The sequence below is a fragment of the Sturnus vulgaris genome, chromosome 14 (assembly GCF_052056855.1).
Source record: "Sturnus vulgaris isolate bStuVul1 chromosome 14, bStuVul1.hap1, whole genome shotgun sequence".
NCBI lineage: Eukaryota > Metazoa > Chordata > Aves > Passeriformes > Sturnidae > Sturnus > Sturnus vulgaris.
Window position 1 is genome coordinate 13,178,149 of NC_142256.1, and position 24,827 is coordinate 13,202,975.

Below are 24,827 nucleotides of genomic sequence, written 5' to 3' on the forward strand. Positions count from 1 at the left end.
TTCAGGAAAATTAAGACTTTGAAATCCCATTTTCAGCATTTAAAGCTTTATCTCCAGCCTTTCTGGACTGATTGGAGTGTGTGGACTGAAAGGGTCAGAAGGGCAACAGGTATTTGGGATGGCTCCCTCCTTGCTCCAGGGTCTGTTTGCAGGGACATGAGCATGCCTGGCCCCCTGGGCACAGTTTGGGATGGATGGAGGAGTTTGTTTCCTCCATGGCAGGCAGGAGCCAGGCCACATCCTTCCTTGAGCAGCTGCTCTGCTAACAAACAGGTTGACCTTCATCTTCTGGCTTTGCTTCAGAGACATGTCTGTGGTTCCTGTTGTGGCCTGGGGTGATGTGCTGGGTGTGAGCATGGTCAGTGTAACCCTGAGCTGCAGGGAATGGAGGGCTGCTGTGTGCTGAGACAGGGAATTTGCACACCTTGGGGAAGGGGAGCCCTAGGGACTGTGTTTCTATCAGAGGAGAAATGCCTGTCTGGGTGCTGCAGAACCTTCTGGGTGCCAGTGCACATCCCTCCATCCCTCAGGCATCAGATGCGTGTCACAGGGCACTGGTTTGTCAGATAGAGATCACAGCCTGCACCACACATTTTTTCCAATATTATTACATCCACCAGACTGGAAGGGTTGCAGCAAGTTTTAAAGATTTTTTTTCGTATTTGTTGTAGGCAGTGCTCTGAGTTATCAAACATCTCCTGTGAGGATCTGGGATCCTTTTCAGCTCTTACCCTTTAGCTGTCATTGAATCCCATGAGGATGACTGCCAGGACTTTGTCTTGCTGGTCATCAGAGGCATCAGATCTAGAAAAGAAATGTCATCAAAGCCCAGCCTTTTAAAAGGACAGCTTTAGAAACACAGTCCTAGTTTCAGGACCATGTTGCAAAATAAAAAAAGACTAAAAATACAATTTGATTGGAAGGCCTGCATTCCCAAAGGGATGTGGAAAGTTCATAGAGGGACTCAAATTCACTCTTACAGCTGCTGCAGGGTGAGGTGAGAAGGGCCTGGCGGGAGTTCTCAGGGCCATGGCACTGCTTTAACCCAAAAGGCTGCTGAGTTTTGCCAGGATTGCTGCAGGGAATCAGAGGCTGGCAGAGCTGTGTGCCTGCTCTGTGGCATCCTGTGTCGTGGGGAGGACAAGCTTTGGGGCCCCAGACCTGCAAATGGATGTCCTGTTAATTCACATTAATTTGCAAAGCTTGGCAGAGTTTCAGAAGTACACAGCACTATCCTGGAGTAAGACTGGTGTTTCAGATGATTAACCAAATTCAATTAAGCATTTAATGAGCATAAGACTGACTGAGAGTTCCTTTTCTCTGTTTACCTGTTGGGTTTTTCAGGCTCCTGTTTTTCAGATGGACTCTTCATTTTCTTATTAAATCCCTGTACAGCTCGAGGCTTGGATATAGAAGCAAGAAGTTGTGTGTGTGTTCAGGGGGACTGGCAGCATTTGTCACTCCATTCCCAAATCCCTCCTGGCTGAAGGAGCAGGCAGCAGCCCCTGGGTGCTCTGGCACCCAGCCTGGGCTCTGTTGCCTGACCTTTGTCTTTCTCACTGGTAATCTGAGCAGTGTGAGGTTCCTTTCAGGACTGTGCAAGCAGTAAAGCAAAGTTTTCAGAGTGATTAAGAAGAGAACTTTTTCAGATAACTGAGCTAATTCATGCTGGATTTCTGCAGCATGGAAAGGAGACATTTTAAATGCAAAACTGTCTGAGGCAGGAGGTGTTTCATTAATGTATCCCAGCTCCTCAGGAGCCAAAGGCACAGAACAGGCACAGGACCTTCGGCTAGGATTGCCTATGGAAGAGCATTGTTGACTAATCTGCTTGTCTCACATGTCACAGAAAATATTGAGTTGTTTGGCCTCTGGGTGGTGTGGCTGTTTATCCAGTGGTGTTATCCAATGCTGAGCTTTCAGTCCTCATTTGGAACTCATTTTTTTAAGGTGCAGGTTGTCTGTGTTCAGCAAGAGACTTTGTATTGGTCTCGTCTTTAACTCCAGTCATGGTGAGCAGTTCATGCCAGAAAAGCCATTTGACTGGAGGGTAACTTCTGCTGCCCTTGGGGAAGCATCTGATGTTCCTCTTCCAAGAGTGGAGAGCCCAAGCATTTTGTCCTGTAAGGATGTCATGTCTGTGCTGCTGCAGGGGTTTCATAAATGCTCTGTGGCAGGGCCAAGCATCAGGATTTTGGTCAATACTCAAAACAAGGCAAAGGTGATGAGAATTAGGTTCCTGTTTTATTGTGACCACTCGTATACACAGTCATTGGTTGGCTTTTGGTGTGAAGTTTGATTTTCACAATCAGTGCTGAGAGCCTGACTCTGGCTCAGGAAACCTGAAGTCAGGCTGGGCAGCTGAGATGGCATTTGCCTGCTTCAGAAGTTGTGTTTTTCTCATTTTACTAAGTTCTGTTTTCTGGACTTGTTACACAGACAAAATTGGTGCAATAGGTAATGTAATGAAACTCTCCTAATAGTTTTTGCTCGTGACTTCAGGGATTTTTGGAGGAGTTCCTCTTGCTTCCCTGAAATGTGAGTGAGAATAAAACTGGGCTCTAGCCTTTGGCTGTGTCTGGGGTGCGATTTATGGAGAGGGCTTTCCTGTCTTTCCAGAGGGATGCTGTTCTTCCTTCCATGGCTGAGGTTCTGCTTTGGCAGTCTTAGCAGCAGCCCTGCTCCCATCATTGCTAGGAGAGCACAGCTCTCATCCACTCCTCAAGCAAAACCAGCCCTGTGCTGAGCAGAGCCAGTGCAGGAGCCAGTGTTTCTTCCAAGCTGAGCTGGATGAGCTGCTCAAACATAAAGATGCTGGATCTTGCAGCTGTTAAAGCTATGGCCTCTCCAGGAGGCTTTCTTGCTCCATTAAGAAATTAGAGACTGTGTTGAGACAGAGCAGTACAGTGCTTTGTGTCTTCCCTTAGTTTATTACTTAAAACTTAACCCCTCATTTCCCTCTCTGCAAAAATTGCTCATCAGTGGTGTCCTGGTTTAGGGCAGCACAGGAGTACCAGAGTGCTGAATAATGGGCAGTCCAGTGGTCACACAGTTTGAAATTAAGCACAAGATGTTAGTTACTGCTTATTTTAGATGTTACATATATGTAATTTTCTTCATCACCTGTTTTTCCTGCAGGAAAAAACGAAAGTGGTGGAACCCTTGGACTATGAGAACGTGATCCTTCAGCGCAAAGTTCAGATCTACAGTGATCCCCTCCGGGACCTCCTGATATTTCCCATTGAAGATGTGTCTGTGAGTTTGCTCTGGCTGTTTGCCATGGTTGAGGCTCAGTCGTCTCCTGTCCTGCTTACCTTGGAAAATTTCCACCATTAACCCATATGTTAATTTTGGCTGCATTACTGACACATAAAACCGAAATGACCCACTGGTGGTTTAGGCCCACCCCGTTTATTTAAAGTGAATGTCAAGCCCTGAAGATGGAGCTTGTGCTGAAAAAGTGTTTTCCTTTTTCCTGCAGATCTCGGTCATCAGCCGACAGAGAAGGACTGTCCAGTCCACGGTGCCAGAAGATGCTCTAAAGAAAGCTCAGAGTCTCTTTGTCAAAGAGGTAGGAGCAAAGCCCATGTAACACCTGCACTTCATAGCCCTTGGACAAGATGTTCAATCCTGATCTGCAGGATTGGAGATCACTTGGCTTTTCCTTTGTGGGGCACACTGCCCCACTGCACAGGAGAGTTCTCACAGGTATCTCATGTGCAGAGTGTCCTTGCAGTGAGTTTTGTACATAAGGTGTGTGACTTTGTACCACCTGCCTACAAGGAGGGGATCCACAACCTCCCTGGAGCATCTGGAGTGCTGTGGGTTTGTTGTGAAGTGCTGCTCTCCGGGACCATTCCCTTCCAGTGCAGTGGAACAAAAATTGATGGTCGGTGCCAAGTTAGACATGCTGTGTTTCTGAGGACAGAAAACTTTTGCTTTCTGGAAAACAGTCTCCTCCCAAATCACTACTCCTTTTTTAGAGCCTTGGAGTGATGTAAATACAAAATCTGTAGCTGTGTGACAGGCCCGATGCTGTGTGATTTTTGTCTCTGTGCTGAGAAGGTTCCTTATGAAATTCTGTTTTGCTACGTGAAACAAGTGAAGCAGCCTTGCCCACGCCCTTCCCGCTTGTGCTTACCTCACCCTGCAGTGTCTAACCTCTCAGACTGGTGCTGGGTTTTGTTTTGCTTGCTGTAGCTTTCTAAGAGCTGTATTGTTTTCCTTTCAGTGCATTAAAACCTACAGCTCTGACTGGCTCGTGGTAAACTACAAATATGAGGAATACTCAGGAGACTTTCGGATGTTGCCATGGTAAGTGTCGTGCTCCCTTGGAATGCTGATGTGTGATCCCAGGCTTAGCAGGAGCAGTCTGCCCTTTCCCTGTGTCCCACAGGCAGCCTCTCCTCCAGAGGCATGTCACTCTGCAGGTTCTAGCCAGAGGTTTGTGTTATCGTGCCATCCCAGCTCTGTCAGGGAGATGCCCACAATGCTGTGTGTGGCCTCACATCCCACCCGCCAGTGTGTGCACACCCCCTCCATCTGGGATGAGGCCAGACTGCAGCCCAGACCCATTTCCAATAAATAGTGTTGGCAGTGTCTGCACATCCTAACCCAGGAGCCTCGTTGTCCTGCTGGGCTGATGTTCCCTGTGTGCCTCACACAGTGTTCCCATGCCAAGCAGATTCTCCTTGAGCCCTGGTACAAAGAGGGTGATGTGTTATTGCTGCTGGTGCTGGCACTGCTGGGGAGTTATGTGCTTGGAAATGCTGGGCTGTGCCTGTGCTTCCAGCCCCAGAGCTAATTGGGTTTTTCAGACAGGCTCATACATCTCTGATTTCTGCTGGATTGTTATTTTCTCTGTGATGGCGCCTGCTCTGCTCTCTCTGCCACACTCTGGGCATGTCTGGACCCCTGTCCAGGCTGCTCATGTGCTGGAAGCTCATTAAATGCTTTTTCTTCTTAATTGGATGTTGTGGATCTGTTCTGAGGGTCTCGAGGGAATGTGAAGCAGCAATGGAGTCATACTGCTGATCAAATAATGTTAAAATTTGTGAATAATCTTGTAGTGTGATCTTGCTTTTTTTTTGGTGAAGATGGAAGATAAACCAGAGTGCTCTCTCTTTGTTCCATAAGTGCAAGTCAGCAAAAACTCTGCAGAATCCAAGAGCTAACAAGAGAAAGCTAATTACAGACTGCTTGTGCTTAATTTCCATGAAATGCACTCAGAGCTTAGCTTTCCCCAGCTGTAAGGAGCTGTAGGTCTCTTGAAATCTATTTTCTGTGCTCTGTAGCCTGCAGTTTGGCTGTTGCTGCTGGATCCAGCACCAGCTGCTGGCTCATACAACCCTCATGTTCCATTCATTAAACATGAAAATGTGTTTTGATTTCAGCAAATCCTTTAGGCCAGACAAAATTCCAAGCCATGTGTTTGAAATTGATGAAGACTTTGAAAAGGATGAGGTAAGGAGAAGGTTGGTTTTTTGTGGTTTTTTTTTTTAGTATATTCCTGTTAAAAAACAGGAATACATAAAAAAGTTAATTTCACAAAGCAAAGCCACAATTCAGTTCCTAGGAGCAGTTTTCTGGTGAGATGCTTTCTGCTGTGAAAATGGGATCAAAAGTGAGGCAGTGATTTACTTCAAAGTATGATGAGATAATCTCTTGGAGCCAAGGGTCTCCTAAGTTATCTGGAAGATTAGTCATATTTCTCATGGCTTTTTCCCTTGAAACAGAGCATCATAGGAGGAGGAAAAAAAGGAAGTCAAGTAGTTACTAAGGAAAACTCTTCATGTCCAGAACTAAAACTGGGCAGTCTGTTTTCCAACTAGTCTGTGATTCTGGGGTTCTTCTTTTACAAAGCTTTGTGGTTTACCACATAACCTGCAATTTTTCATCAGGCACTTTGACCCACCATGCTGTCAGTGTGTCAGTCCTGCTCTGCACGTTCTGTGCCAATGCTGGGAGGTGCTGGCTTCCTCTGGAAATTGGCATCTTTGTGCTCAGCTGGCAGTAGGGAAGATTTGCAGCCCTGGAGCTCCTCTGTGGGGGTGAGCTGGGGGCTCTGCCAGCTGGGACATCTCAGACCTGGTGGTTATTTTGGATGGTGCAGATGCCATGTTTCCTGCCCATGCATATCTCATTTGCTACAGAAGGGATGGGCAGTGTTTTTCTGTTTCAAGTACCACGTGGAGATTGATCCATGCATGTGGATTAGGAAGTTTTTGTTTACAGAGGGAAGGGTTTAGACCAGCTATTTAAAAATCCCATTACACCAATATGTTGCTGCTGGGGAACTTACAGAGGAAAAGGGAACTTTGTTGCAGAGCTAAAGATTTGGAGGAGCTGTTTCATGCACATTTCTCAGATTATCAGGGTACGTCCCAGCACACCTCAGGTCTGGAGCATTGGCTTCTTTATAATTGGGAATGTTAGGTCAAGTTTGGCCTTAATATTTTTTTGGCTATGTTGTTGGTTTGCATTACATCACTAACTGGAGGTGCTTCCTCTTAAAAAATATCTGCTCTGGGCTGGAGGCATTGCTGTGAACTGTTATCAGCCTGCTTCCGAAAAAGCGAAAGGACAAAAATACGCTATCAACATTTGGAGACCTTTCTTCTTCTGGCCAGTGTCCCAAATACTCAAACAAGAGAAGTTACTGAGGTTTGTTGTGGAAGAGTATTGCTAGTGCTTTCACAGATATTTTGACGTTTATATCTTTTGGCATGGCCATATCTAAAGGATTCTGTTACAGTTTCCCGACAGAGCATTTGCATTAGAATTGTGTAATGGAAATTCAAGTAAAAGAAATCTCTTGATGAAAGAGGGTGAACCATTATAAAGGAGAAATCAGAGGTTGTTTTACCCAGGGAAATAAAGTATCAAAAAATTTACTCTGGAAGTTAGACATGAGAAGAGTGAAAGCCTGCCCCTTTGGATGCAGCAGGATCTGTAAATCAGCTCTTCCATGGCTCAGGGCAGGCTGGGGCTGCCTCTGCTGCTGAGTCACTGGAAGCCCCAGGATGAGATTTTTTCATCACTTTGGGCTCTCATTTCCCTCCTCAGTGGAGGTCATGCTTAGGTATGAATGGAGAGCCATTCTTTATTGCTGGGACCATGGGGCAGGAGGGGATGGAAACCCTGTCTAGTGTGCCAGGAGCAGCCTGGTTGGGTCACTTGAAACTTTGTGGTTTGATAAATGTGAAATCAGCCAGTTACATTTTAGTTTTTTTACTGGGGTTTGGTGGTTTTTGCTGAAATTTAAAATGTCAGAATGACAAAAGGAAATGTCAGAATAAGTTCAGAGTTCTGCATTTTGCAACTTCCTAAACAGACCATCTTGAAAATTTCCATCTTCCCCAAGTTTTGAAATACCGCAAAAGAACCGACAGGGTTCATTGCTAAATCACTGTGCATCTCTATCAGAATAGATATAATCTTTCTTTTTTTTTTAAAGGTGACTCAATCTAACCTGTTTTGCCTCTTTATTGGAAAGGATTATATCCCTGATTCTTTTTTTTTTTTTTGGGATAGCACTGTATGCATAGCTGTTCCTGTTACACATACATCCTGCATGTCACTGTATTGCTGTAGTTAAAATGGTATTGCTTTCCAGGGTGGACAAATCCTTTTGTCCAAGGGGAATTTCCTGTGGGAAGCAGTTTACCTGACCTCCTCTTTTTATCCTTGTTTGCTGTCTTTCAGGATTCCTCTTCCCTGTGCTCACAGAAGGGTGGTGTGATAAAGCAGGGCTGGCTGCACAAAGCAAATGTCAACAGCACCATCACTGTTACCATGAAGGTGAGTTTGGTCCAGTTACTCATGAACGAGGCATGAGGTGAAGTTCAGGCCACATCTCCAAAGCTCCCAGGAGCACAACAGCTGGGTTGGGGTTTGGATGGGCATCTGCCCCTCTTGTATCCCATGGTGGACTGGAAAACCCAGTCTGGCAACAGTTTTTGACCCTCCCCTCCCCAGCATGTGAGGCTGATGCATGTTGACCATGACAGTCGAGCTGACCAAAAAGGTGAAGCGTGTTCTAGTAAAACAAGATTGTTTTGTGGATGAGCAGCTGAGGCCCAGGAGAGGAAGGCAGCTGGGATAAGTGAAACAGCTGCCCTGCAAAGACAGCTTTCTGAAATGATAGTTTCCTTGCTGGTTGGAAACATGTAGAGAGGCCAGCTTTAAAATAAAATGATAAATCTTTGCTTTTAAAGCAGGGGGGATATTACTGCAGAGATGTAGCAGTCATTACTGACCTAAAAGCAACAGCTGCTTTGTCTCCTGTTCTCTGCTCTTCATAATCCAGTGTGACATTGCTTAGACTGTGCAGAGATTTTTAATGGTTCCACCACAGGTTTTTGCTGTGGCAATGAGTCTGTCTGCTGTCCCACCATGCAGCTGCCTTGTTACAGCACAGAGAGATTGTTTTAGGGAGTTATGCTCAATGGTACAGCTGAGGGATGGCTGCAGCAAGGCTGCTCTGTAAGGATATATTTTAAAAATCTGAAAAAGCCTGACTGTTCCAAGACTTGATTCAATGCTTTCAGGAGAAGTGGAACAGGACTGTTCATAGGGATAATTTTAACTTGAGTTTTAAAATGGGCTTGAAGGTGGTAGACAGAAAAGGATTTTCTGATCCTCTGCTTTTCCAAGCAAGCTTAAAGCAGCTTTTTTCCCTGAAACTTCTGGAGGCAGTGTCATTCATGCTCAAAGTAGTCAGTTGGGTCTGTTCTTGTCTGAGCCTCTGGTGGCATTGGTCTCAGTGCCCTGCACCTCAGGCCTGCCTTTGAGAGGAGTTATCTGAACTACACTGGCTTCAGTTCAGTTCGTAAGATCAGTCTCCAGTGAAACTCTTACATCAGAGTACTGAGAATCAGCAGCCATTCTCTGAGCTGTGTCTTACAAAACACCTCTAAGGCACATGTGAGCAAGCTGAGGACTTTGACCATCTTCAGCCTTATCACCACCTGGAGAGATGCTGTGCTGTGTCCTCCTTGTGAATGCTGAGCTCTTGGTGCCTCACACTGCTGCTAAGCGTGTGCAGTGTGTTCTGTGCAGAGCTGAACCACAATCAAACTCTCATTAGGCTGCAGCTGCCACCCTTTTATTGCAGAGCCTCCTTTCCTTTGCAGAGAGCTGCCATGGTTTGGCTCAGCTCTCCCTGTCTGGTTTGCAGGGCGTTGGTGGCCTGCACTACAACCACACCATCAGGATTGTCCTTGTGTCCTTCTTGGCCCAAATGCACTTCCCAGTTCTCCAGCCTCCCTCTGCAATCTCAGTGCTCACCAGCAGCACTTGTAGCCTGATCAGAGGGGATGTTCCCTCTGCTCACAGGTTTATAGTATTAATTTCAAATGATGATCATCTTCTGACAGTGATTTCTGACAGCAGTGCTTGCACAGGGGGAAGATCACAGGAACAGTGTTTGCTGTTTGATTCTGCATTTGCTTTTGAACAGAGTTCAGCAAATGCAAACTGTTTAGCATGAAATCCCATAATCACAGGGGATATCAACCCTGTAATATCTAGAGACAGATCTGCCATGGGTTTCTGTGGCATCCACTGCCAAAATTCCTGAGATTGCTTCAGTGAAGTGCTAAATCAGTGTTTAGGCTGGATTAATGCTTCACATCCTTAGCTTTCCATGTATCTTTATGCTCTGTTGAGCTAAAGGTTTAGTTAAATCTTACAAAACTTAAAGTTCAACAATCCGTGAAGCATCTCTACAGCTCATTAGTCACCCAAATGATGCCAGGGGTTACCTCTCAGAAGGGATGGTTATGGTTCAGGGCATGATGCTCCCTCCCAGGTCTGTGCAAGCCAGTGGGTTTACTGAACATATGCTAGTGTCAGTAATGATAGAAGCAGGAAATTACTTGTAATCTCCTATGTGGGATGAAAAATGCTGTGTTTATTCATAGATCTTCCAGGTAGACAGAACAGTAGAAATACTTGCAGTGCTGCTTGGCCTGGCTTTCTTCATGATTCTCCTAACACAGATACCCAGCAACTGTGAAATGCACCCTGCTCCTTACAGCATATGGTGCTACCACAATTGCTGCCAAAATGTTCTCTTGATTTATAGTCCAGTAACTTTTCGTTGACAAGCATGAAGAAAGATGTTCAGAGATACTGGAGAGATTTCTTTTCCTTCGTGAAAATCAGTAGTACAAACACAGGAGCACTTCTCCCAAAAGTACTGGTTCTTGATGTAAGAATTGGACACTAATGCAAAGCCAGTTCATGAAAATGGGTTTGTATAAAAAAAACAAAGCCACTAAAACCCACTGCATTGTTCCTTGGCTTGCATTTGAGTGCTAGGAATTTCCCCATGTCTGTTCCTAAGTCTTCCAGACAATTGCTTTGTAATTCTAACTGAGGTCTATATGAAAAAGGCTCTGGAAATACCTGCTCTAGGGTGGGATGGATCTTCAAGTAATGTGCTGATCTGAATTTACTGTGCAGCATTACTTTGTAAAGATAAATGAGGCTGGAGTCAGCTGAGAGATGAGCTCCAAAAGCCCATGGGCATTGCTTTAGATGGGCAAACTTATAATAACAACGAGGGCATTAAAATTAAAGAAGATGATGGAAATCTCTCTTTGTAAAAGCAAACCATATTCAAATGGGTGGATCTGCAACGCTCCAGGGCCAGCAGTGGTTTTTGTTACAGTATTTTCTCAATAGTAGGGAGGGCAGATATGGAAACCATGGCCATGGTTTGTGATGTACAGTACAGTGACTATTTGCCTGAGCAAGAATTTGTATTTTTACAGGTATTCAAGAGGAGGTATTTTTACTTGTCACAGCTGACGGATGGCTCCTATATTCTGAATTCCTACAAAGATGAGAAAATTTCAAAAGAATCCAAAGGCTGCATATTCTTGGATGCCTGCAATGATGTGGTTCAGGTAGGTGTCCTTTCTGCATGGCTCCACATGGGCTTATGGATTGCTGGCTCTGAGACAGGCCTGCTCTCTGCAGGTCTGAAGGCATGGAATTGCAAGCTAACCCAAAGCTGGTCAGCTGAGCTGATCAATAGGCCAGTAAGTAAATGATGTTACTTTATCTGGGGCACCTTTCTCCTCTAATTGCTGCTTGCACCAGCTTCTTGTTTCTTAAGCTATATTTTGATAAGTCCATGCAAGCATGCAGTCCTCTGGATTCAGGACCTTCTCAGGGCTCATAAGGTTTTAGGAGCAGGCATTTGTACAGGTTTAAATCCTGGGTTTGCTTAGTTGTGCTAGAGTGAAGTGCAGCAGTGGATTGCTGCTCTGCCTTCTGCCCTTGCTGTCTCTGCAGAAGCTTCAAGCACTGACTGTGGTGCAGGGCGGCTTAAATTACCCCAGTGGTTTGCTTCAGCATGGATGAGTCAGAGCTGTGAGTTCCCATTTATCTTTCTGAACACACTAAAAGCAGTAAAACACACCTCAGTGATGGATGGGATATATTTCCCAAGTTGCATCAGATTTGCCTTGGTTTCTGGTTGGAAAATGCTGTTTAAAGGCCAGCACAGCTCCAAAAAGCTGCATTGTACCACTTGCTTTTTTAAGACAGATGCCTCTGAGCGTCCCAGAGTGCAGCATTGCTTATCATGTCAGACAAATCCAGTTCTTGGCTCCTCTGGGTAAATATTAAAGGTCTGATGACATCAGAAGGAGCCTGTTCCTGCTCCTTGGTGCAATGTCTGTGCTTCAGTCTGCCTTTCCTTCGCTCAGAGTAGCTGGCCATGGACCTGTGCCCTGCTCAAGCCACACAGCCCTCTGTGATTGCAGCTGGATTCTGTGTCAGGGAGGGTGCCTGCCTTGTATTTTGTGGTATTTCAGCTGAGGGTGATTTCCAAGAGAGAGGAGCTGTGTGGCAGGTACTGTGCTGGGTTATTGAGGAAAATGTAATGGAAATCTCTTGTTTGTTCAGTGTCCCAAGATGCGCCGCTATGCCTTTGAGCTGAAGACAATAGACAAGTACAGCCACTATCTTGCAGCTGAAACTGAGCAGGAGATGGAGGAATGGCTGGTGACTCTGAGGAAGATCATTCAGAGCAATACTGAGAGTTTGGTGCAAGAGAAGAAAGATGCTGTGGAATCTGTGCAAGGTCAGTTTGTAAACAAACACCTCCCTTCTCCAGCAGAGTACAAGCAGTGTGCCTGCAGCAGTGTATGCTGTACTGTATTTAAAACAAGAATTGTGGCTGACACACAGTATCATGCAAAGGGGCTTAGTATAACACAGATGATAGTCTGAGGAACAAAAGTGGAGGGAAATGTGACCCTTCTTCTGGATGGGAAATCCGTGGCAAAGTTTCAAAGCTCCTGGAAAATTGGCTCTGTGCTGAAGTTCTGCTTTGGACAGACCTAGCAGACTGTAATAGTACACTTTGATACTGGTAATGCATGGAAAAATTTTACTCCCAAGGAATGGAAAAGTCTCTGTAAACTGTTTCTGTGCTATTGTTAGCAAGTACTGCAGGATGCTTTCTGGCAGAGCAGTGCTCCTGCAGTTGTTTTGAACATCTGTTTCTTGTGTCCTTGCAGATGATGAATCAAGCACGCAGGGCAAGTCAGAGAACATCCTGGAGAGCCTGGAGAGAAGCATGCATCCAGAGCTGATGAAGGTATTGTGTTTGCAGGATCTCTCTCCCTGCCCACGGCTGCTTCTGTCCAGCTTATCTGGGAGAAGTTTTCTGCTTTCTGTGTCTCCAGCTCTGGGGGAGCTGGGCAGGCACCAAGTGCTGGTGGGGTCTCTGTTATCCCACCTGTCTGTCCCATGGATGGAGCCCCGTGGTTTCAGGCTGTTTGTTTCTCACCTCCAGGTGTGGTTACCTACTTCTGCCTGCTTTTTCCTTCAGCACAGCCACATCTCTGCACTGTCCTTGCACCATGTCAATGCTTTGCATCAGCTCGTGTATCACAAAGACAACCTGAAAAATAATGATTTTACTTTGACTCAATTCTTTCCCAGTAACGAGTGTTTCCCTCTGCGTGGCCAGGCACTAATATCAATGCCTTCCTTTGTCCTAGTATGGGAGAGAAACAGATCAACTAAACAAACTGAGCAGAAATGATGGAAGACAAAACATCTTTTCTTTCGACCCAGAAGTCCAGGTAAACATTCCCACATTTGCCAGCGTGAGGTTTTGTTCACTGTGTTGGGCCTCCCTTGTCCCCTTGCATGGCCACAGAAGCAGAAGCAGCATGTTTTCCAGTGGAGAACAGAATATATTCCTGTCAGAGAGCAGGATGAGATGTCAGTGCTCAGCTGGTAGCTCAAATGCAGGGGAGAGTTGCAGCAGCCCCACACAGGGGCCTCCTCCAGCTTTGCTGGCATTTGTGTGGTGCCTCTTGATGTTGCTGGATTGCAAACCAGATTTTCTCTGGGGCTCTGAGAAGTTCTGATGTTTGCAAGAAGAAGCAGTAGAAGAGCTGTTGCATGGATACCTGCAATGCTGCATGGGATCAGCACATCTGGAGCAGGGAGCAGTGGTGGCAAAGGCCATGACAGGGCTTTGCAGGAAAAGCCTCGGTCTTCAGGGAGTTTTCAAATGTAGGGACAGACAAATTAAACAAACACCCTGTGCTGGTCTGATGCCCTGCAGCAGGGGGGCATTGTTTATTGCCTGTTTTCTTCTTGGCTTTGAACTTGAATTCTCTGCCAGGGTCCAGGTGTGAGATTTCAGTGTTGCAATGAGTTGCAATTGCTAACAGAGTTTTAGAGAACTGTTCCAGTTATGTCATTGTTTCTGGTTCTCCTTTTGGTTTGGCATGTTCACACCTGTAAAATAGAACATTCTGGTTTAACAAGGAAATGTAATTAGCCTTTAAAAGGTTTAGTTGTACAAAATGAGCTTTTCTCTTGGCAATTCTTTAGAGTCTAACAAAAGGAAGATAAGTATCCAGAAGGCTTTTTGGTTTCTTTTTTAATTTTTTAAGAGAAACTATGAGAAACTTCCTATATCCTAGTCAGATAATAAAAATGGAAATATTACTCACTGTAGAGAATCTAAGATAACTTCTTTTACCTAACCAAATAGTTAGGCTGAATTCATTGCCCTCTTTCTATACCCAGAGCACTTCATTCTGGTGTGAGTCAGTTGGATCTGTTGTAACACCAGGCAGAGACTTTGCTCCAGTCAGGTGCTGGTACATGCACACGTGTATGCCTGGTGCTAAGGAAACTGGGAGCAGGAATGTCTACCTGCAATGTACCTTCCTGATGAAAAGAAAATAAGGGAAACAAAAATACCTGCTGATATTTAGGAGTGTTTGGTAGCTCTGTCCCCAGTGCTCAGAGCAATGGGTGTGTCAGAGGCTGAGGGTCTTTGATTGTAAGTGTGCCTGCTCTTTGAGGAGGGTGGCTATAGAGGCACAGACCAGGCATGGCTGTTCTGGGTTAGGGAGGAGGTTATACATACATATATATATATATATATATATATATGTATGTATGTGTATATATATATATATATATATATATATATGATAATATACATAATAATATATATTATATATAATGATAATTGAGCCTGTTTGGATTTCCCAGCCAGACACTCTTTGCTGTTTCTACCCATACCAGTTACTGCTGTGCTGATACCTTCCACTTTGAAATGTTGTTTACAGTCCCCATGTGGTGCCTTCTCTGTATTTCAAGCACAGGGGCCATCTCTGACCCAGTCATATCTTCGTGGTGGAAGATATTTTTCTGAGTGTAACATTGTCTTATGTTCCGCTTTCTTGCCCGAGCTCTGAGTGGTGTTTGGGAAGATCCCCTGGGTTACAACAAAGCAGGAAGGAACTGAAATCATTCTGAGGTTTAGTTTGCTGTGCTCTACAAAACAGTTTGCTAAGAATTGAGGCGTACCCATGAATTCATGTCTTTAATCCTTTGTGTAACGTCATCAAATTGCACTCATTTGTGAGAATGTCTTGTACTTTTTGGGCCACTTAAAAAAAAATTATAAAGATATTGGCAGTAATGTGATCCCTTAGCATTATTCAGGGGTTGTTTTCGTTTTTAATGAGACCAGATTTGTTTGTTTGCTGTCTAGAGACTCGATTTCTCAGGGATTGAGCCAGATGTGAAGCCTTTTGAGGAAAAGTGCAGCAGGCGCTTTGTGGTTTGCTGCCAGGACTTCTCCCTCAACCTCCTCGCTCAGCTGAGTGACAGGGCAGAAGAAGGACCCACCAACGTAAGGGGAGCTCCAGCTTCGTTTTTTTTCCTATCACCAGCAAGAAAATATCTTGGCAAATTAATCTGCATGGTTAAAACAATCCCATTTTGCCATGAGCACCAGTGGGACCTGGGCAGGGGGTGGCTGCTGGGCCAGAGTCATTGCAGGATTTGCTTGCCTTGGTATTTTTGTGTCCCAAAAACGTGTTTGGGGACAGGGTCTGTGCTGACACGCCTCAGCCTGCCAGAAACTGAGACTCCTGGGAAACGTGGTTCAGGGGCACAGGGAATGGGGGGTGTGTGCCTGCCAAATTCTGCACCCCTGTTGGTAAATGATTAAGCTCTGTCTCCAGACCACTCATGGCTGTGTTTTATTTCATTTCCCCTGATGGCAAGGGATTTCCCTGTTCTGGAACCTTCTTCTGACTCCCAGCCTAACTCTATTCACAGCTACTTTATTCTGTGCATTTGTTACTGTGCCAAAGTTGTGACTTAGCCTAAGAACTCTTGTATTTTCTGAGCCTCTGATGTCTGTAGACAGCTATCACATCTCACCTGAGCCTTTGTTCTGCTGGGCTGAGCAGACCAGTCTCCTGCAGTCTTTCCTTCCAAAACAAATCCCTGCTGTCACGTCCTGTGCTTGCTGTGGCTGGAGTCAGCCCCTTCTGCAGGGGTGCAGAGCAGCAGGGGGGGCAGAGGCACCAGCACTGCCCCATCTCTGCTGATTCTGCCCTGTCTGATTCCTGGTAGAATCACAAAGGCTTTTTTGTGATGTTTTCATATTGGCAGCTCTGAGACACAACACCAGGCTCAGTAATTCCCAGCAGATGGATGCATTGCTAATAGCAAAGATTCTTGTTATCCCTCCTCAATCAGGTCCAGAGTGAGACTTAATCAGCACATTTTCAGCATTGATGTAATGCCTCCAAGTCATGCTGGAATGTCTTGGGCATGCTGCTGTTTTATCTTCAGGCCTGCATTTTTATCTTTCCATGGATGCACGCCTACTAGGATGTTTGAATTAGAAATACATGAATTATTGCCACTTGCCTGGTGCTGTCAAGGTCAGTAGCTACAAAGCAGTTGGCAGATTTTGTGCATGCATTTCCTCAGCAGTGTCAGCCTTGTATTTGAGCTCTCCTGGCTGGGAGAGCTAACTTTCCTCCCTGGGATAGCATCTGAGGAACATTTTGAGTGTCACAGTTGAACCATCCGGAGCTGATGGACTTTGGAAAATAAATATAGTGATCTTCAGCAGGTGATCATAAACACTCTTAAGCTGATTTCTTACTGCAAAATGATAAACAGCTCCAATAAAGTGAGTTCATGTTTTCTTCCTGACTTCATAGTTTACCATTTATGTAAAAAAAAATTATGTATTTTATTCTTTATATTTCATATCGCTTTGTTCAAGCTGACTAGATCAAAATGCGAGAAGGTGCAGGAAAAAATGGATCTGTGTATTTATAAAGCAAATAAACATGAATTGTGTGTCACAGTTCTGTAAAATGCTGGTGTACCAAACTGAAGGTACAAACAGAAGCAGAAGGTTTCAGTTTCCTTATCAGGGAAAGCAATGCATGTTGATACTCTTGAGCCTGTGCTGTGCATTCCTTATGACACACACATTCAATAACATTTCCAGGTTGAGCCCTTTTTCCTAAGCTTGGCATTATTCGACCTGAAAAGTAATTGCAAGATTTCAGCTGACTTCCACGTGGACTTGAACCCCCCATCTGTGCGGGAGATGCTGCTGGAGAGCTCGGAGCCCAGAGCAGAGGGCAGCCAGGGACACTGTCCTGGCCAGAGCTCTGTGCACGGGGTCCCGGAGTCCTGCCTGCACTACATCAAACGGGTGAATATCTCACTTTCTCCTCATTCTGTGTCACTGCTGAGGCTTTCCAGTGACTTTGAAGTGTGTTGTTATCACTGTGTGGTAACCAGAAGCCAGCTTTTCTCTTGAGTTTTGGTTGGTGTCAAAGTTGTCATGCAGAGCTCACTGGCAGTGACAAGCAAAGCACCAGGGAGAGTTTTCCAAGGCTTGGCCACGCCATGGTGAGCCCCTGTGGCCCAGGGCAGGGCGTGTGTGGGATGTGGGAAGGAGCAGAGGGATGGTCAGTGCCCGGGGTGCACACTGCTGTGACAGCTGCTGCCTCTCTGTTGCAGGGGGTGTTCTCCGTGACCAACCCGCACACCGAGATCTTCCTGGTGGCCCGTGTGGAGAAGGTGCTGCAGGGCAGCATTGCCCACTGTGTGGAGCCCTACATGAAAAACTCGGACCCAGGGAAGGTACTGCCTGCCCGGGGCCATGGCAATATCTGAGGGATGCTGTCTGCTGCTGCAGGGACTAGAGTGGGCTGAAACATGGGCTGTTCTGCAGCTCTTCAGTTTCTTTCTGGCAAATACAGTCTTTGTCCATTCTGTTTGCACTGTTTCCAGGCTGGATTCAATTGGGCTGTCCTGGGAGACTTGATTTCTTCCCCTGGAAAGAGCCAAGCATTTGGGGCCAGACCTTTCCCCATTACACTTCAGCAAGCCAAAGCCTGGGCTGGCAGGAAAAAGTGGGACACTTCATCCCCAGAATGAAGTGTCTGTGTAGAGTCATGGAATCCTTTTCTTGGAAAACCCTGTAAAATCATTGAGTCCAACCATTAACCTAGCACTGTCAACCCCACCACTAAACCATGTCCCTAAGCACCACATCTACATGTGTTTTAAATACCTCTACCACTTCTCTGGGTAGCCTGTTCAATGCTTGACAACCCTTTGAGTGAAGAAATTTTTCCTGACACCCAAGGGAGAGGCCCTGCTGCTGCCAGCAGCATCAGTCTCTGCATCCAGGTGGGGCTGATGCTGCTTTGTTGCAGCCAGTCAAGACTAACTCCTGAAAAGTCAATTATAGAATACCTGGTAATGATGGCATTCCCTTGGCACACTTTGTAAGTCAGTTTTGGAAAATAAACTATCACCCTTTGGCAAATAGAGCACTAATACCCTGACAGTTGAATGCTGAGGAGGTTTAACATGACTGCCCACAACGTTTGCTATTGCTTTGTGAAGTACCAGCTGTAGGTGGTGTGCAGTGACAGACAGGGATGTCTGTGAGCTGTGCTGGTGCCTGGGGAGCAGAGGGGGACATGCTCCTCCCTGGAGGCTGCAGTACCCTTCACCGCTGTTCTGGGGCAGCATCAGGGTCCTGGCACAGGCTGACATTCCTCTCTCGTGTTTTGCAGACTGCCCAGAAGGTCCATAAGGTGGCCAAGCAGGTGTGCAGCCGTCTGGGGCAGTACCGGATGCCCTTTGGCTGGGCTGCCAGGTCAGTGCGTGGGGCTGGGCTGTGCCCTTGGGCTGGGCTGTGCCCTTGGGCTGGGCTGTGCTCACAGTGGGAGCTGCTGCTGCTGCTGAGAGCGACCTGGGACACGGCTGGGCAAAGAGCCAAGTGACTCAAGTCAGTGAAGTTGCAGCTGAGGGCAGAGTTTGGCTCCAGCTCCCAAGAAAGAACATTTCAGGCCAATCCCAATTCTATCTAGATTTAGAAACAAAATATTAAAAAGTAAACAGTGCTAGGGCTGGGAAGGCAGTAACCTTCCTACTGACCTGTAGCTACTGCTATTAGGGCAGAACATTCCTGGGGACAAAATACACCGTCCTGTGCTACCAAGGAAATCGCTGCAGAAATTCCCTCCTGGCACCAGGCATTGCCAGGGACGGGATGAGAGCAGAGGGCTTCCCAGCCTGGCAGTGACAATCAGACAGCGTTTGTTTTCTATCTTAAACTCTGCTTTAATTAATGTTCTTGGGAATGGCTGGAGATAGTGATTCCATTCCCTTGCTGTTCTTTTACTGGAACTGATAAGTATGTCAGTGCTAACTCTCTGAAATCTCAGTCAGAGGAAGGCAAGATCATCTACTGCCTCCTAGTGCTGAATTGCATTTTGGTGCTGACAAAAGGGCTAGGAATGACATGGGAACACAGAAAGCTGTCACTGTGGGCTGAGGTTTGGGGGTATACCACTTGCAATGTGTATTCTTGAACTGGATGTTCCTGTGATACTGGCTGCTCATCTTTGAGGTGGTGGCTTTGGGATGCAGCTGGATCCTGGCAGCCAGCACTCAGCCCTCTTCCAAGTGGACCCTTGCCCTAATGATGGGCTCTGGGTGGGAATTGACTTAGACTGGCTTCAGGTTTGTTCCTGCTGGGTAAAGTGCTGCCTTTGGACACCAAGGAGCTGAGTGGGCTGGTACGGGGAGCTGTACTCCCCTACATCCCTGGAACATTTCCCCTGTGGGTCTCAGAGGAAAGTGCTTGCACAGAAGGGGAGTGCAGATGCTTTAATTTTCTTATTATACACAGCCAGCTATTATTTTCAAGGGCAGAGATGCTGGTATTCATCCAGGGCAGAGTCCAGGCTCCTGCTCTGGCTTCAGGAGGAAGCTGATGCATGTCCCCAAACTGGTTTTTATTGTGCACCCCTTTCCTAGGAGCATTTCTCTGCTCTGACCCCATAGCAAGTGGGAAGATGCTTTACCCCTTGGTGTTAGTGGGAGGGGATGGAAGGGTGTTTGTGATTGTGGACCAGGCTTGGAAATGGGCTGGATGTGTTCTGACCTGGCTGGAGAGGGGAGAATGGGTAATGACGTCCTATGGGATTTCTTGTGCAATTGCAGCCTGGATGGGGTCTAAGCACCTCGTCAGGGTGGGAGAGCAGTCAGGTCTGAGGTGCTGGGAGCAGTCACAGGCCAGTGAACCTCTTGCCTGATGAACTGCCTTCCAGATGTGTCAAAGACTTCAGTGTCTGTATATTTACCAACATTTAGAAAATGTGCCTCTTCTTTTCTGCAGACCAGTTTTCAAAGACTCCCAGGGCACTCTTGATGCTGATGGAAAATTCTCACCCCTGTACAAGCAAGATAGTGGCAAACTCTCAAATGAAGATATGTTGAAGCTTTTAGCTGAGTATAAGAAGTAAGTGTAAGAGACTGGTGCAGGGGCTGGGCAGGCATTTTAACATACATTTTAAAACAGTCAAGTGTAAGCATGAGATAACAATTTCTAAAATACTTGGGGGGTAGCAAAAACTGATGATGATGTGCTCAGCACCTGAGCTTTCAAGATTCACACTCTTGTTCCTTTCTCCCTAACACAGACCAGAGAAGACAAAACTGCAGGTCATTCCAGCCCAGTTAAATATCATCATCAAAGACATCCCACTAGACTTCACAAGTAAGGATCTTGGATCTTAACATAAATGCTGATGGCCTGAGCCTCGGGAGTTAATGCTTTTAGGGGGGATTTTACTGTTTCATTAACAAAGGCTGCTATGAGAAATGAGTAATTCAGCACAACCACTGACTTGTAAGTCTTTCTGATGCCTTCTGTGGAGGAGATGTGGTCCAAGTGCAGAGATTTACCTGAGGGATTGATCTGCTTCACATTTGGCCATCACATCCTAAATCCAAAGGAAGCCAGCTGCCTGCTTTTGCACCAATCTCATATGACATTTTTGATCCATAACATTGTAGGGCTTTACAGACATGGTCAGTGTGGGTTTTTACCTTGCATTTAAAGAAACTGAAGCAAAGAAAGGACTTGTGATGTGTTCAGTGTCATTCCATGGGCTTTTGGCAACTCCTGTCACAAGTTATGTAGGTTAATCTCCTGTCCAAAAGGCTTTTCTAATTTTTTCTGTTCTTATTGTCTTACAGATTGTTTCACAGCTTCTTATGTTCCTATAAAACCTTTTGAGAAGGGCTGTGAGGACGTTGCAGTTGAAGTGGAGGAGCTTGTCCCAGAAGTTGCAAAATACTGCTACCCCTTCACTGTCTACAAAAACCACCTCTATGTCTACCCCTTGCACTTGAAGTATGAGAACCAGAAGGTGTTTGCAAAGGTGAGAGATCTGGGGAGAGATCAGGGGAGGGACCTGGAGAGGGATCTGCAGCCAACTTGGTGTGGGCAGAGGTGATGCTGCTGTTTATCCTCCTGTATTCTCTCATTTCAGGCAAGGAATATTGCTGTCTGTGTTGAGTTCAGGGATTCAGATGAAGCTGATGCTAGGCCATTAAAGGTGGGTTAATGTTCCCTGTTAACGGGGCTGCCATTTGGCCACTGTTTGGTGTTTTGTACCAGAGCAGGGCAGGAGAAAAGCACCGAGTTTCCATGATCACTGGTTTAATTTGGCCAGCTGATTTAGGGTGGCAGGACCCCGAATTCAGCTCTTGTTTTGTGTTTCCAGTGCATATATGGCAAGCCCGGGGGCCCTGTGCTGACCACAAATGCCTACGCTGCCGTGCTGCATCACAACCAGAGCCCCGAGTTCTATGATGAGGTAAAAGCAAAGAGTGGGAAACAGCAGAATTTCCTGGATGCTACAATGCCAAGGGGCTTTTCAGGATACCTTTTTTCCCAGGGCTGGGTGAAATATGGGTAAAGATAATCACCAGCCCTTTGCCCCAGCAGAAGGGCTCAGCAAAGCCAGAGCCTTTGTCAATTTTTAATGTCAGTTTGTTTTCTGCTGTCTTTACTGTCACGCTTTGTGCACTCCAATCACACACCCCCATTAATATGTAATGTTGCAAATGTGATGAAAATGTTAGGAGTTATTTAGGATGGGTAAGAATGTGTCTTGTGTAATTACATACAGCGTAACATTTGTGAAATGAAATAGAACGAAAATATTACTCCACAACTAAAAATACAGTCTGATCTATCATGATATCATTTTAGATTAAAATTGAGCTTCCAATTCACCTCCATCAAAAGCATCATTTGCTTTTCACCTTCTATCATGTCAGCTGTGAAATTAATACAAAGGCAACATCGAAAAAACAAGACACCGTTGAAACTCAAGGTACGTTCAATGCTTAAATTACTTCTGTTGGACTGTAAAAGGCCAAGATAAAATAAATGTAGGGACATGAAAAAAAATGTGATTAACATACCAGCCTATCTTAATTTTCTTTTCTAAAAGCAACCTAATATTAAAATCTAGGTCTAAAATGGAATAAACTCCATGGTTTTGGTTTATATTAGAGCTCACATTTTTGCTGCAGCCTGGTAACTCTTCCTGTGTGTTCCTGACTTGACTGGCACAAATGTGATGTTGTTGGCAAGTCACCAATAAAAACTTGCTGCAAGATCAGGATCTCAGGGGCTGATCCTACCAACAGGAGGCATGTGCACACCTGGGTCCCACTGGTTGGGAAGCCTCTCCCTTCATCCAGTCCTCAAAGGAGCCTCATCATGGTGCACAGCCATGGCTCACACACTGCTCCTGCCCCTCACACCCACTCCTGCTCTGTGCTGTGTCTGAATTTCATTCACCAGGTAAAAGGTGCTTAATGACACTGGTGTTGATCCTTGCTGAGGCCAATTGCACAGTTGCAGGTTTGGACTTCCTGGGGTGAGACAGAGCTCTGTGAGCTGCCCATGTACCAGTGTGTGTGTGCTGGCTCTGACAGAGCTCTGTCTGAGCTGCCCGTGTACCAGTGTGTGTGTGCTCACACTGACAGAGCTCTGTCTGAGCTGCCCAGGTACCAGTGTGTGTGTGCTGGCTCTGACAGAGCTCTGTCTGAGCTGCCCAGGTACCAGTGTGTGTGTGCTCACACTGACAGAGCTCTGTCTGAGCTGCCCATGTACCAGTGTGTGTGTGCTGGCTCTGACAGAGCTCTGTGAGCTGCCCAGGTACCAGTGTGTGTGTGCTGGCTGTGTCAGAGCTCTGTGAGCTGCCCATGTACCAGTGTGTGTGTGCTGGCTGTGTCAGAGCTCTGTCTGAGCTGCCCAGGTACCAGTGTGTGTGTGCTGGCTGTGTCAGAGCTCTGTGAGCTGCCCATGTACCAGTGTGTGTGTGCTGGCTCTGTCAGAGCTCTGTCTGAGCTGCCCAGGTACCAGTGTGTGTGTGCTGGCACTGACAGAGCTCTGTGAGCTGCCCATGTACCAGTGTGTGTGTGCTGGCTGTGTCAGAGCTCTGTCTGAGCTGCCCAGGTACCAGTGTGTGTCGCTGACCCTGCTGCCATGGTTGCCTCCACAGTGGGGTTCTCGTGGGCGCCGCTGCTGAAGGATGGGCGGATCCTCACCCTGGAGCGGCACCTGCCCGTGTCCTCCTGCCTCCCCCCTGGCTACCTGGGCCTTGGGGACACAGACTCACGGAAGGTAGGAAGGCCAGCTAAAAGGGCTTGAATGGAAAAGGAAGAAGAAAGTTGAGCTTTTGTTGCCACTGTAAATTCAGGGTTTCTGTTGATGCTTTGCTCAGCTGGAAAGATCTCTACTGCAGGGTGCCCCCAAAGCTTGAAGTTCTTAGGGATGGGAGACAGTTTCCACTTTCAGTTAATTCCACTCTCTCTGGTTATTCAGGTTGCAGAGGGTATTTCTGTGGTGGGCTGGGCTGTTGCAGGTGGCAGAGGGCAGGGAAGTGAGCCTGTGCTCTGTATGCATGTTTTCATAGGGAAGGTGGCGTTTGTGCTGGGGTTGAACCCCTTCTTCCACCCCAGCCAGTACCTTCTGACCAGGTATCTGCACAGAGCCACCTTCTCACCACAGTCTGAAACCAAGTACTTGGATGTTGTCTGTTCACAGCAGCCCAGCATGGATGCAAAGTGGGTGGATGGAGCAAAGCCACTGTTTAAAATCAGAATCCATTTGGACTCAACCATTTACACCCAGGTAAGTCAAACACCTTAAAAACTTCCAGCACAAATGCAAAGGAACAGATTACTGTGCTTCTACTGCAGCTAAGCCATAGGTGGTGTGGGAAAGAGGGCCCTGGTACCTGGTACAAAGCATCACTGAGATATTTCTGAAGCAGCATGGCTGGCATTACTTGCAGGGATCTGCTCCGTGGCTGGATGGGATAAGACAATTGTGTGACACAATGAGCCTAGGGAGAGGCTGATGTTTCCTTGGCCAGTTGCAGTATAACTGGCAGGACCAAGGAAACATCTGAGCAAATGACCTGCTTCAGTGATGCAAAAGAGAGAACTGGTGGATGTGAGAGATTTCCCCAAACTGTAGAATCATTAACGTTGAAAAGACCTCTAAGATTGTCTAGTCCAAGCTAGTATTAGAATTTTTATTAAGTTCTTTTAAAAAAAAAAAGTTCTGTAACAACAGCAGACACAAGTACACAGTCCTGGTTTCCCTTTGAAAGCAGTTCAGGCTGTTTTACCAAGTCCTAGTGTGTTCTGCTGTCTTATGGTAGTGGTGGACTTCCCTAAGTTTCATGTGCAGCAAAGATCCCCAGCACATTCTCTAGGGCACCTGCTATCAGCACTGCTCCTGGGGGAATGCCCTTGTCTGGATGTCATCAGCTACATTTACATTCAGAGCAAATGACTTCCAGCATCTAATTCTGTTTTGGAGATTCACTGATTCTGTATTGCACTGACAGCAGCATAGTAGTTGTGCTTCCCACTAAATTACATTTCCAGGTGCTTTTCAGAGTTAAATAACCCAGTAATTAAATCTAACCTTGGAGAAGGAGAGAAATGGGAAGGAGAGTCTGCCTCAGATGGGCAGTAGGAGGCTGGTGATGCAGGTGCTGGGGCAGTTTCTGTGAGCTGCAGCTGTTGAGAGGGTTTCTGTTTCTCCAGGCAGTGTTGGTTGGGATTGGGGCTCAGGGTAGTACAACCACAGGAGAATTTTAGCACTGTTGGAAGTTTTG

The 24,827-nt window shown here is 46.3% G+C and overlaps 1 protein-coding gene across 4 annotated transcripts in view; it reads left to right on the forward strand.

Moving 5' to 3' along the window:
- The window catches only part of DOCK11 (dedicator of cytokinesis 11), a 78,227-nt gene that overhangs the window by 13,451 nt on the left and 39,949 nt on the right, over positions 1–24,827 (forward strand). For 3 of the 4 annotated variants that reach the window (XM_088173177.1, XM_014887105.2, XM_088173179.1), the window contains exons 2-22: positions 3,139–3,255; positions 3,482–3,571; positions 4,232–4,314; positions 5,394–5,463; positions 7,705–7,800; positions 10,779–10,913; positions 11,920–12,097; positions 12,537–12,616; positions 13,023–13,106; positions 15,047–15,187; positions 16,814–17,023; positions 17,335–17,457; positions 18,402–18,484; positions 20,012–20,134; positions 20,316–20,392; positions 20,875–21,059; positions 21,171–21,236; positions 21,405–21,497; positions 21,896–22,019; positions 23,199–23,320; positions 23,744–23,830. In XM_088173177.1, the coding sequence (XP_088029303.1) occupies positions 3,139–3,255; positions 3,482–3,571; positions 4,232–4,314; positions 5,394–5,463; positions 7,705–7,800; positions 10,779–10,913; positions 11,920–12,097; positions 12,537–12,616; positions 13,023–13,106; positions 15,047–15,187; positions 16,814–17,023; positions 17,335–17,457; positions 18,402–18,484; positions 20,012–20,134; positions 20,316–20,392; positions 20,875–21,059; positions 21,171–21,236; positions 21,405–21,497; positions 21,896–22,019; positions 23,199–23,320; positions 23,744–23,830 (2,367 nt within the window). The remainder of the gene's footprint in view (positions 1–3,138; positions 3,256–3,481; positions 3,572–4,231; positions 4,315–5,393; positions 5,464–7,704; positions 7,801–10,778; positions 10,914–11,919; positions 12,098–12,536; positions 12,617–13,022; positions 13,107–15,046; positions 15,188–16,813; positions 17,024–17,334; positions 17,458–18,401; positions 18,485–20,011; positions 20,135–20,315; positions 20,393–20,874; positions 21,060–21,170; positions 21,237–21,404; positions 21,498–21,895; positions 22,020–23,198; positions 23,321–23,743; positions 23,831–24,827) is intronic. The other variant, XM_088173178.1, reaches the window with a different exon arrangement.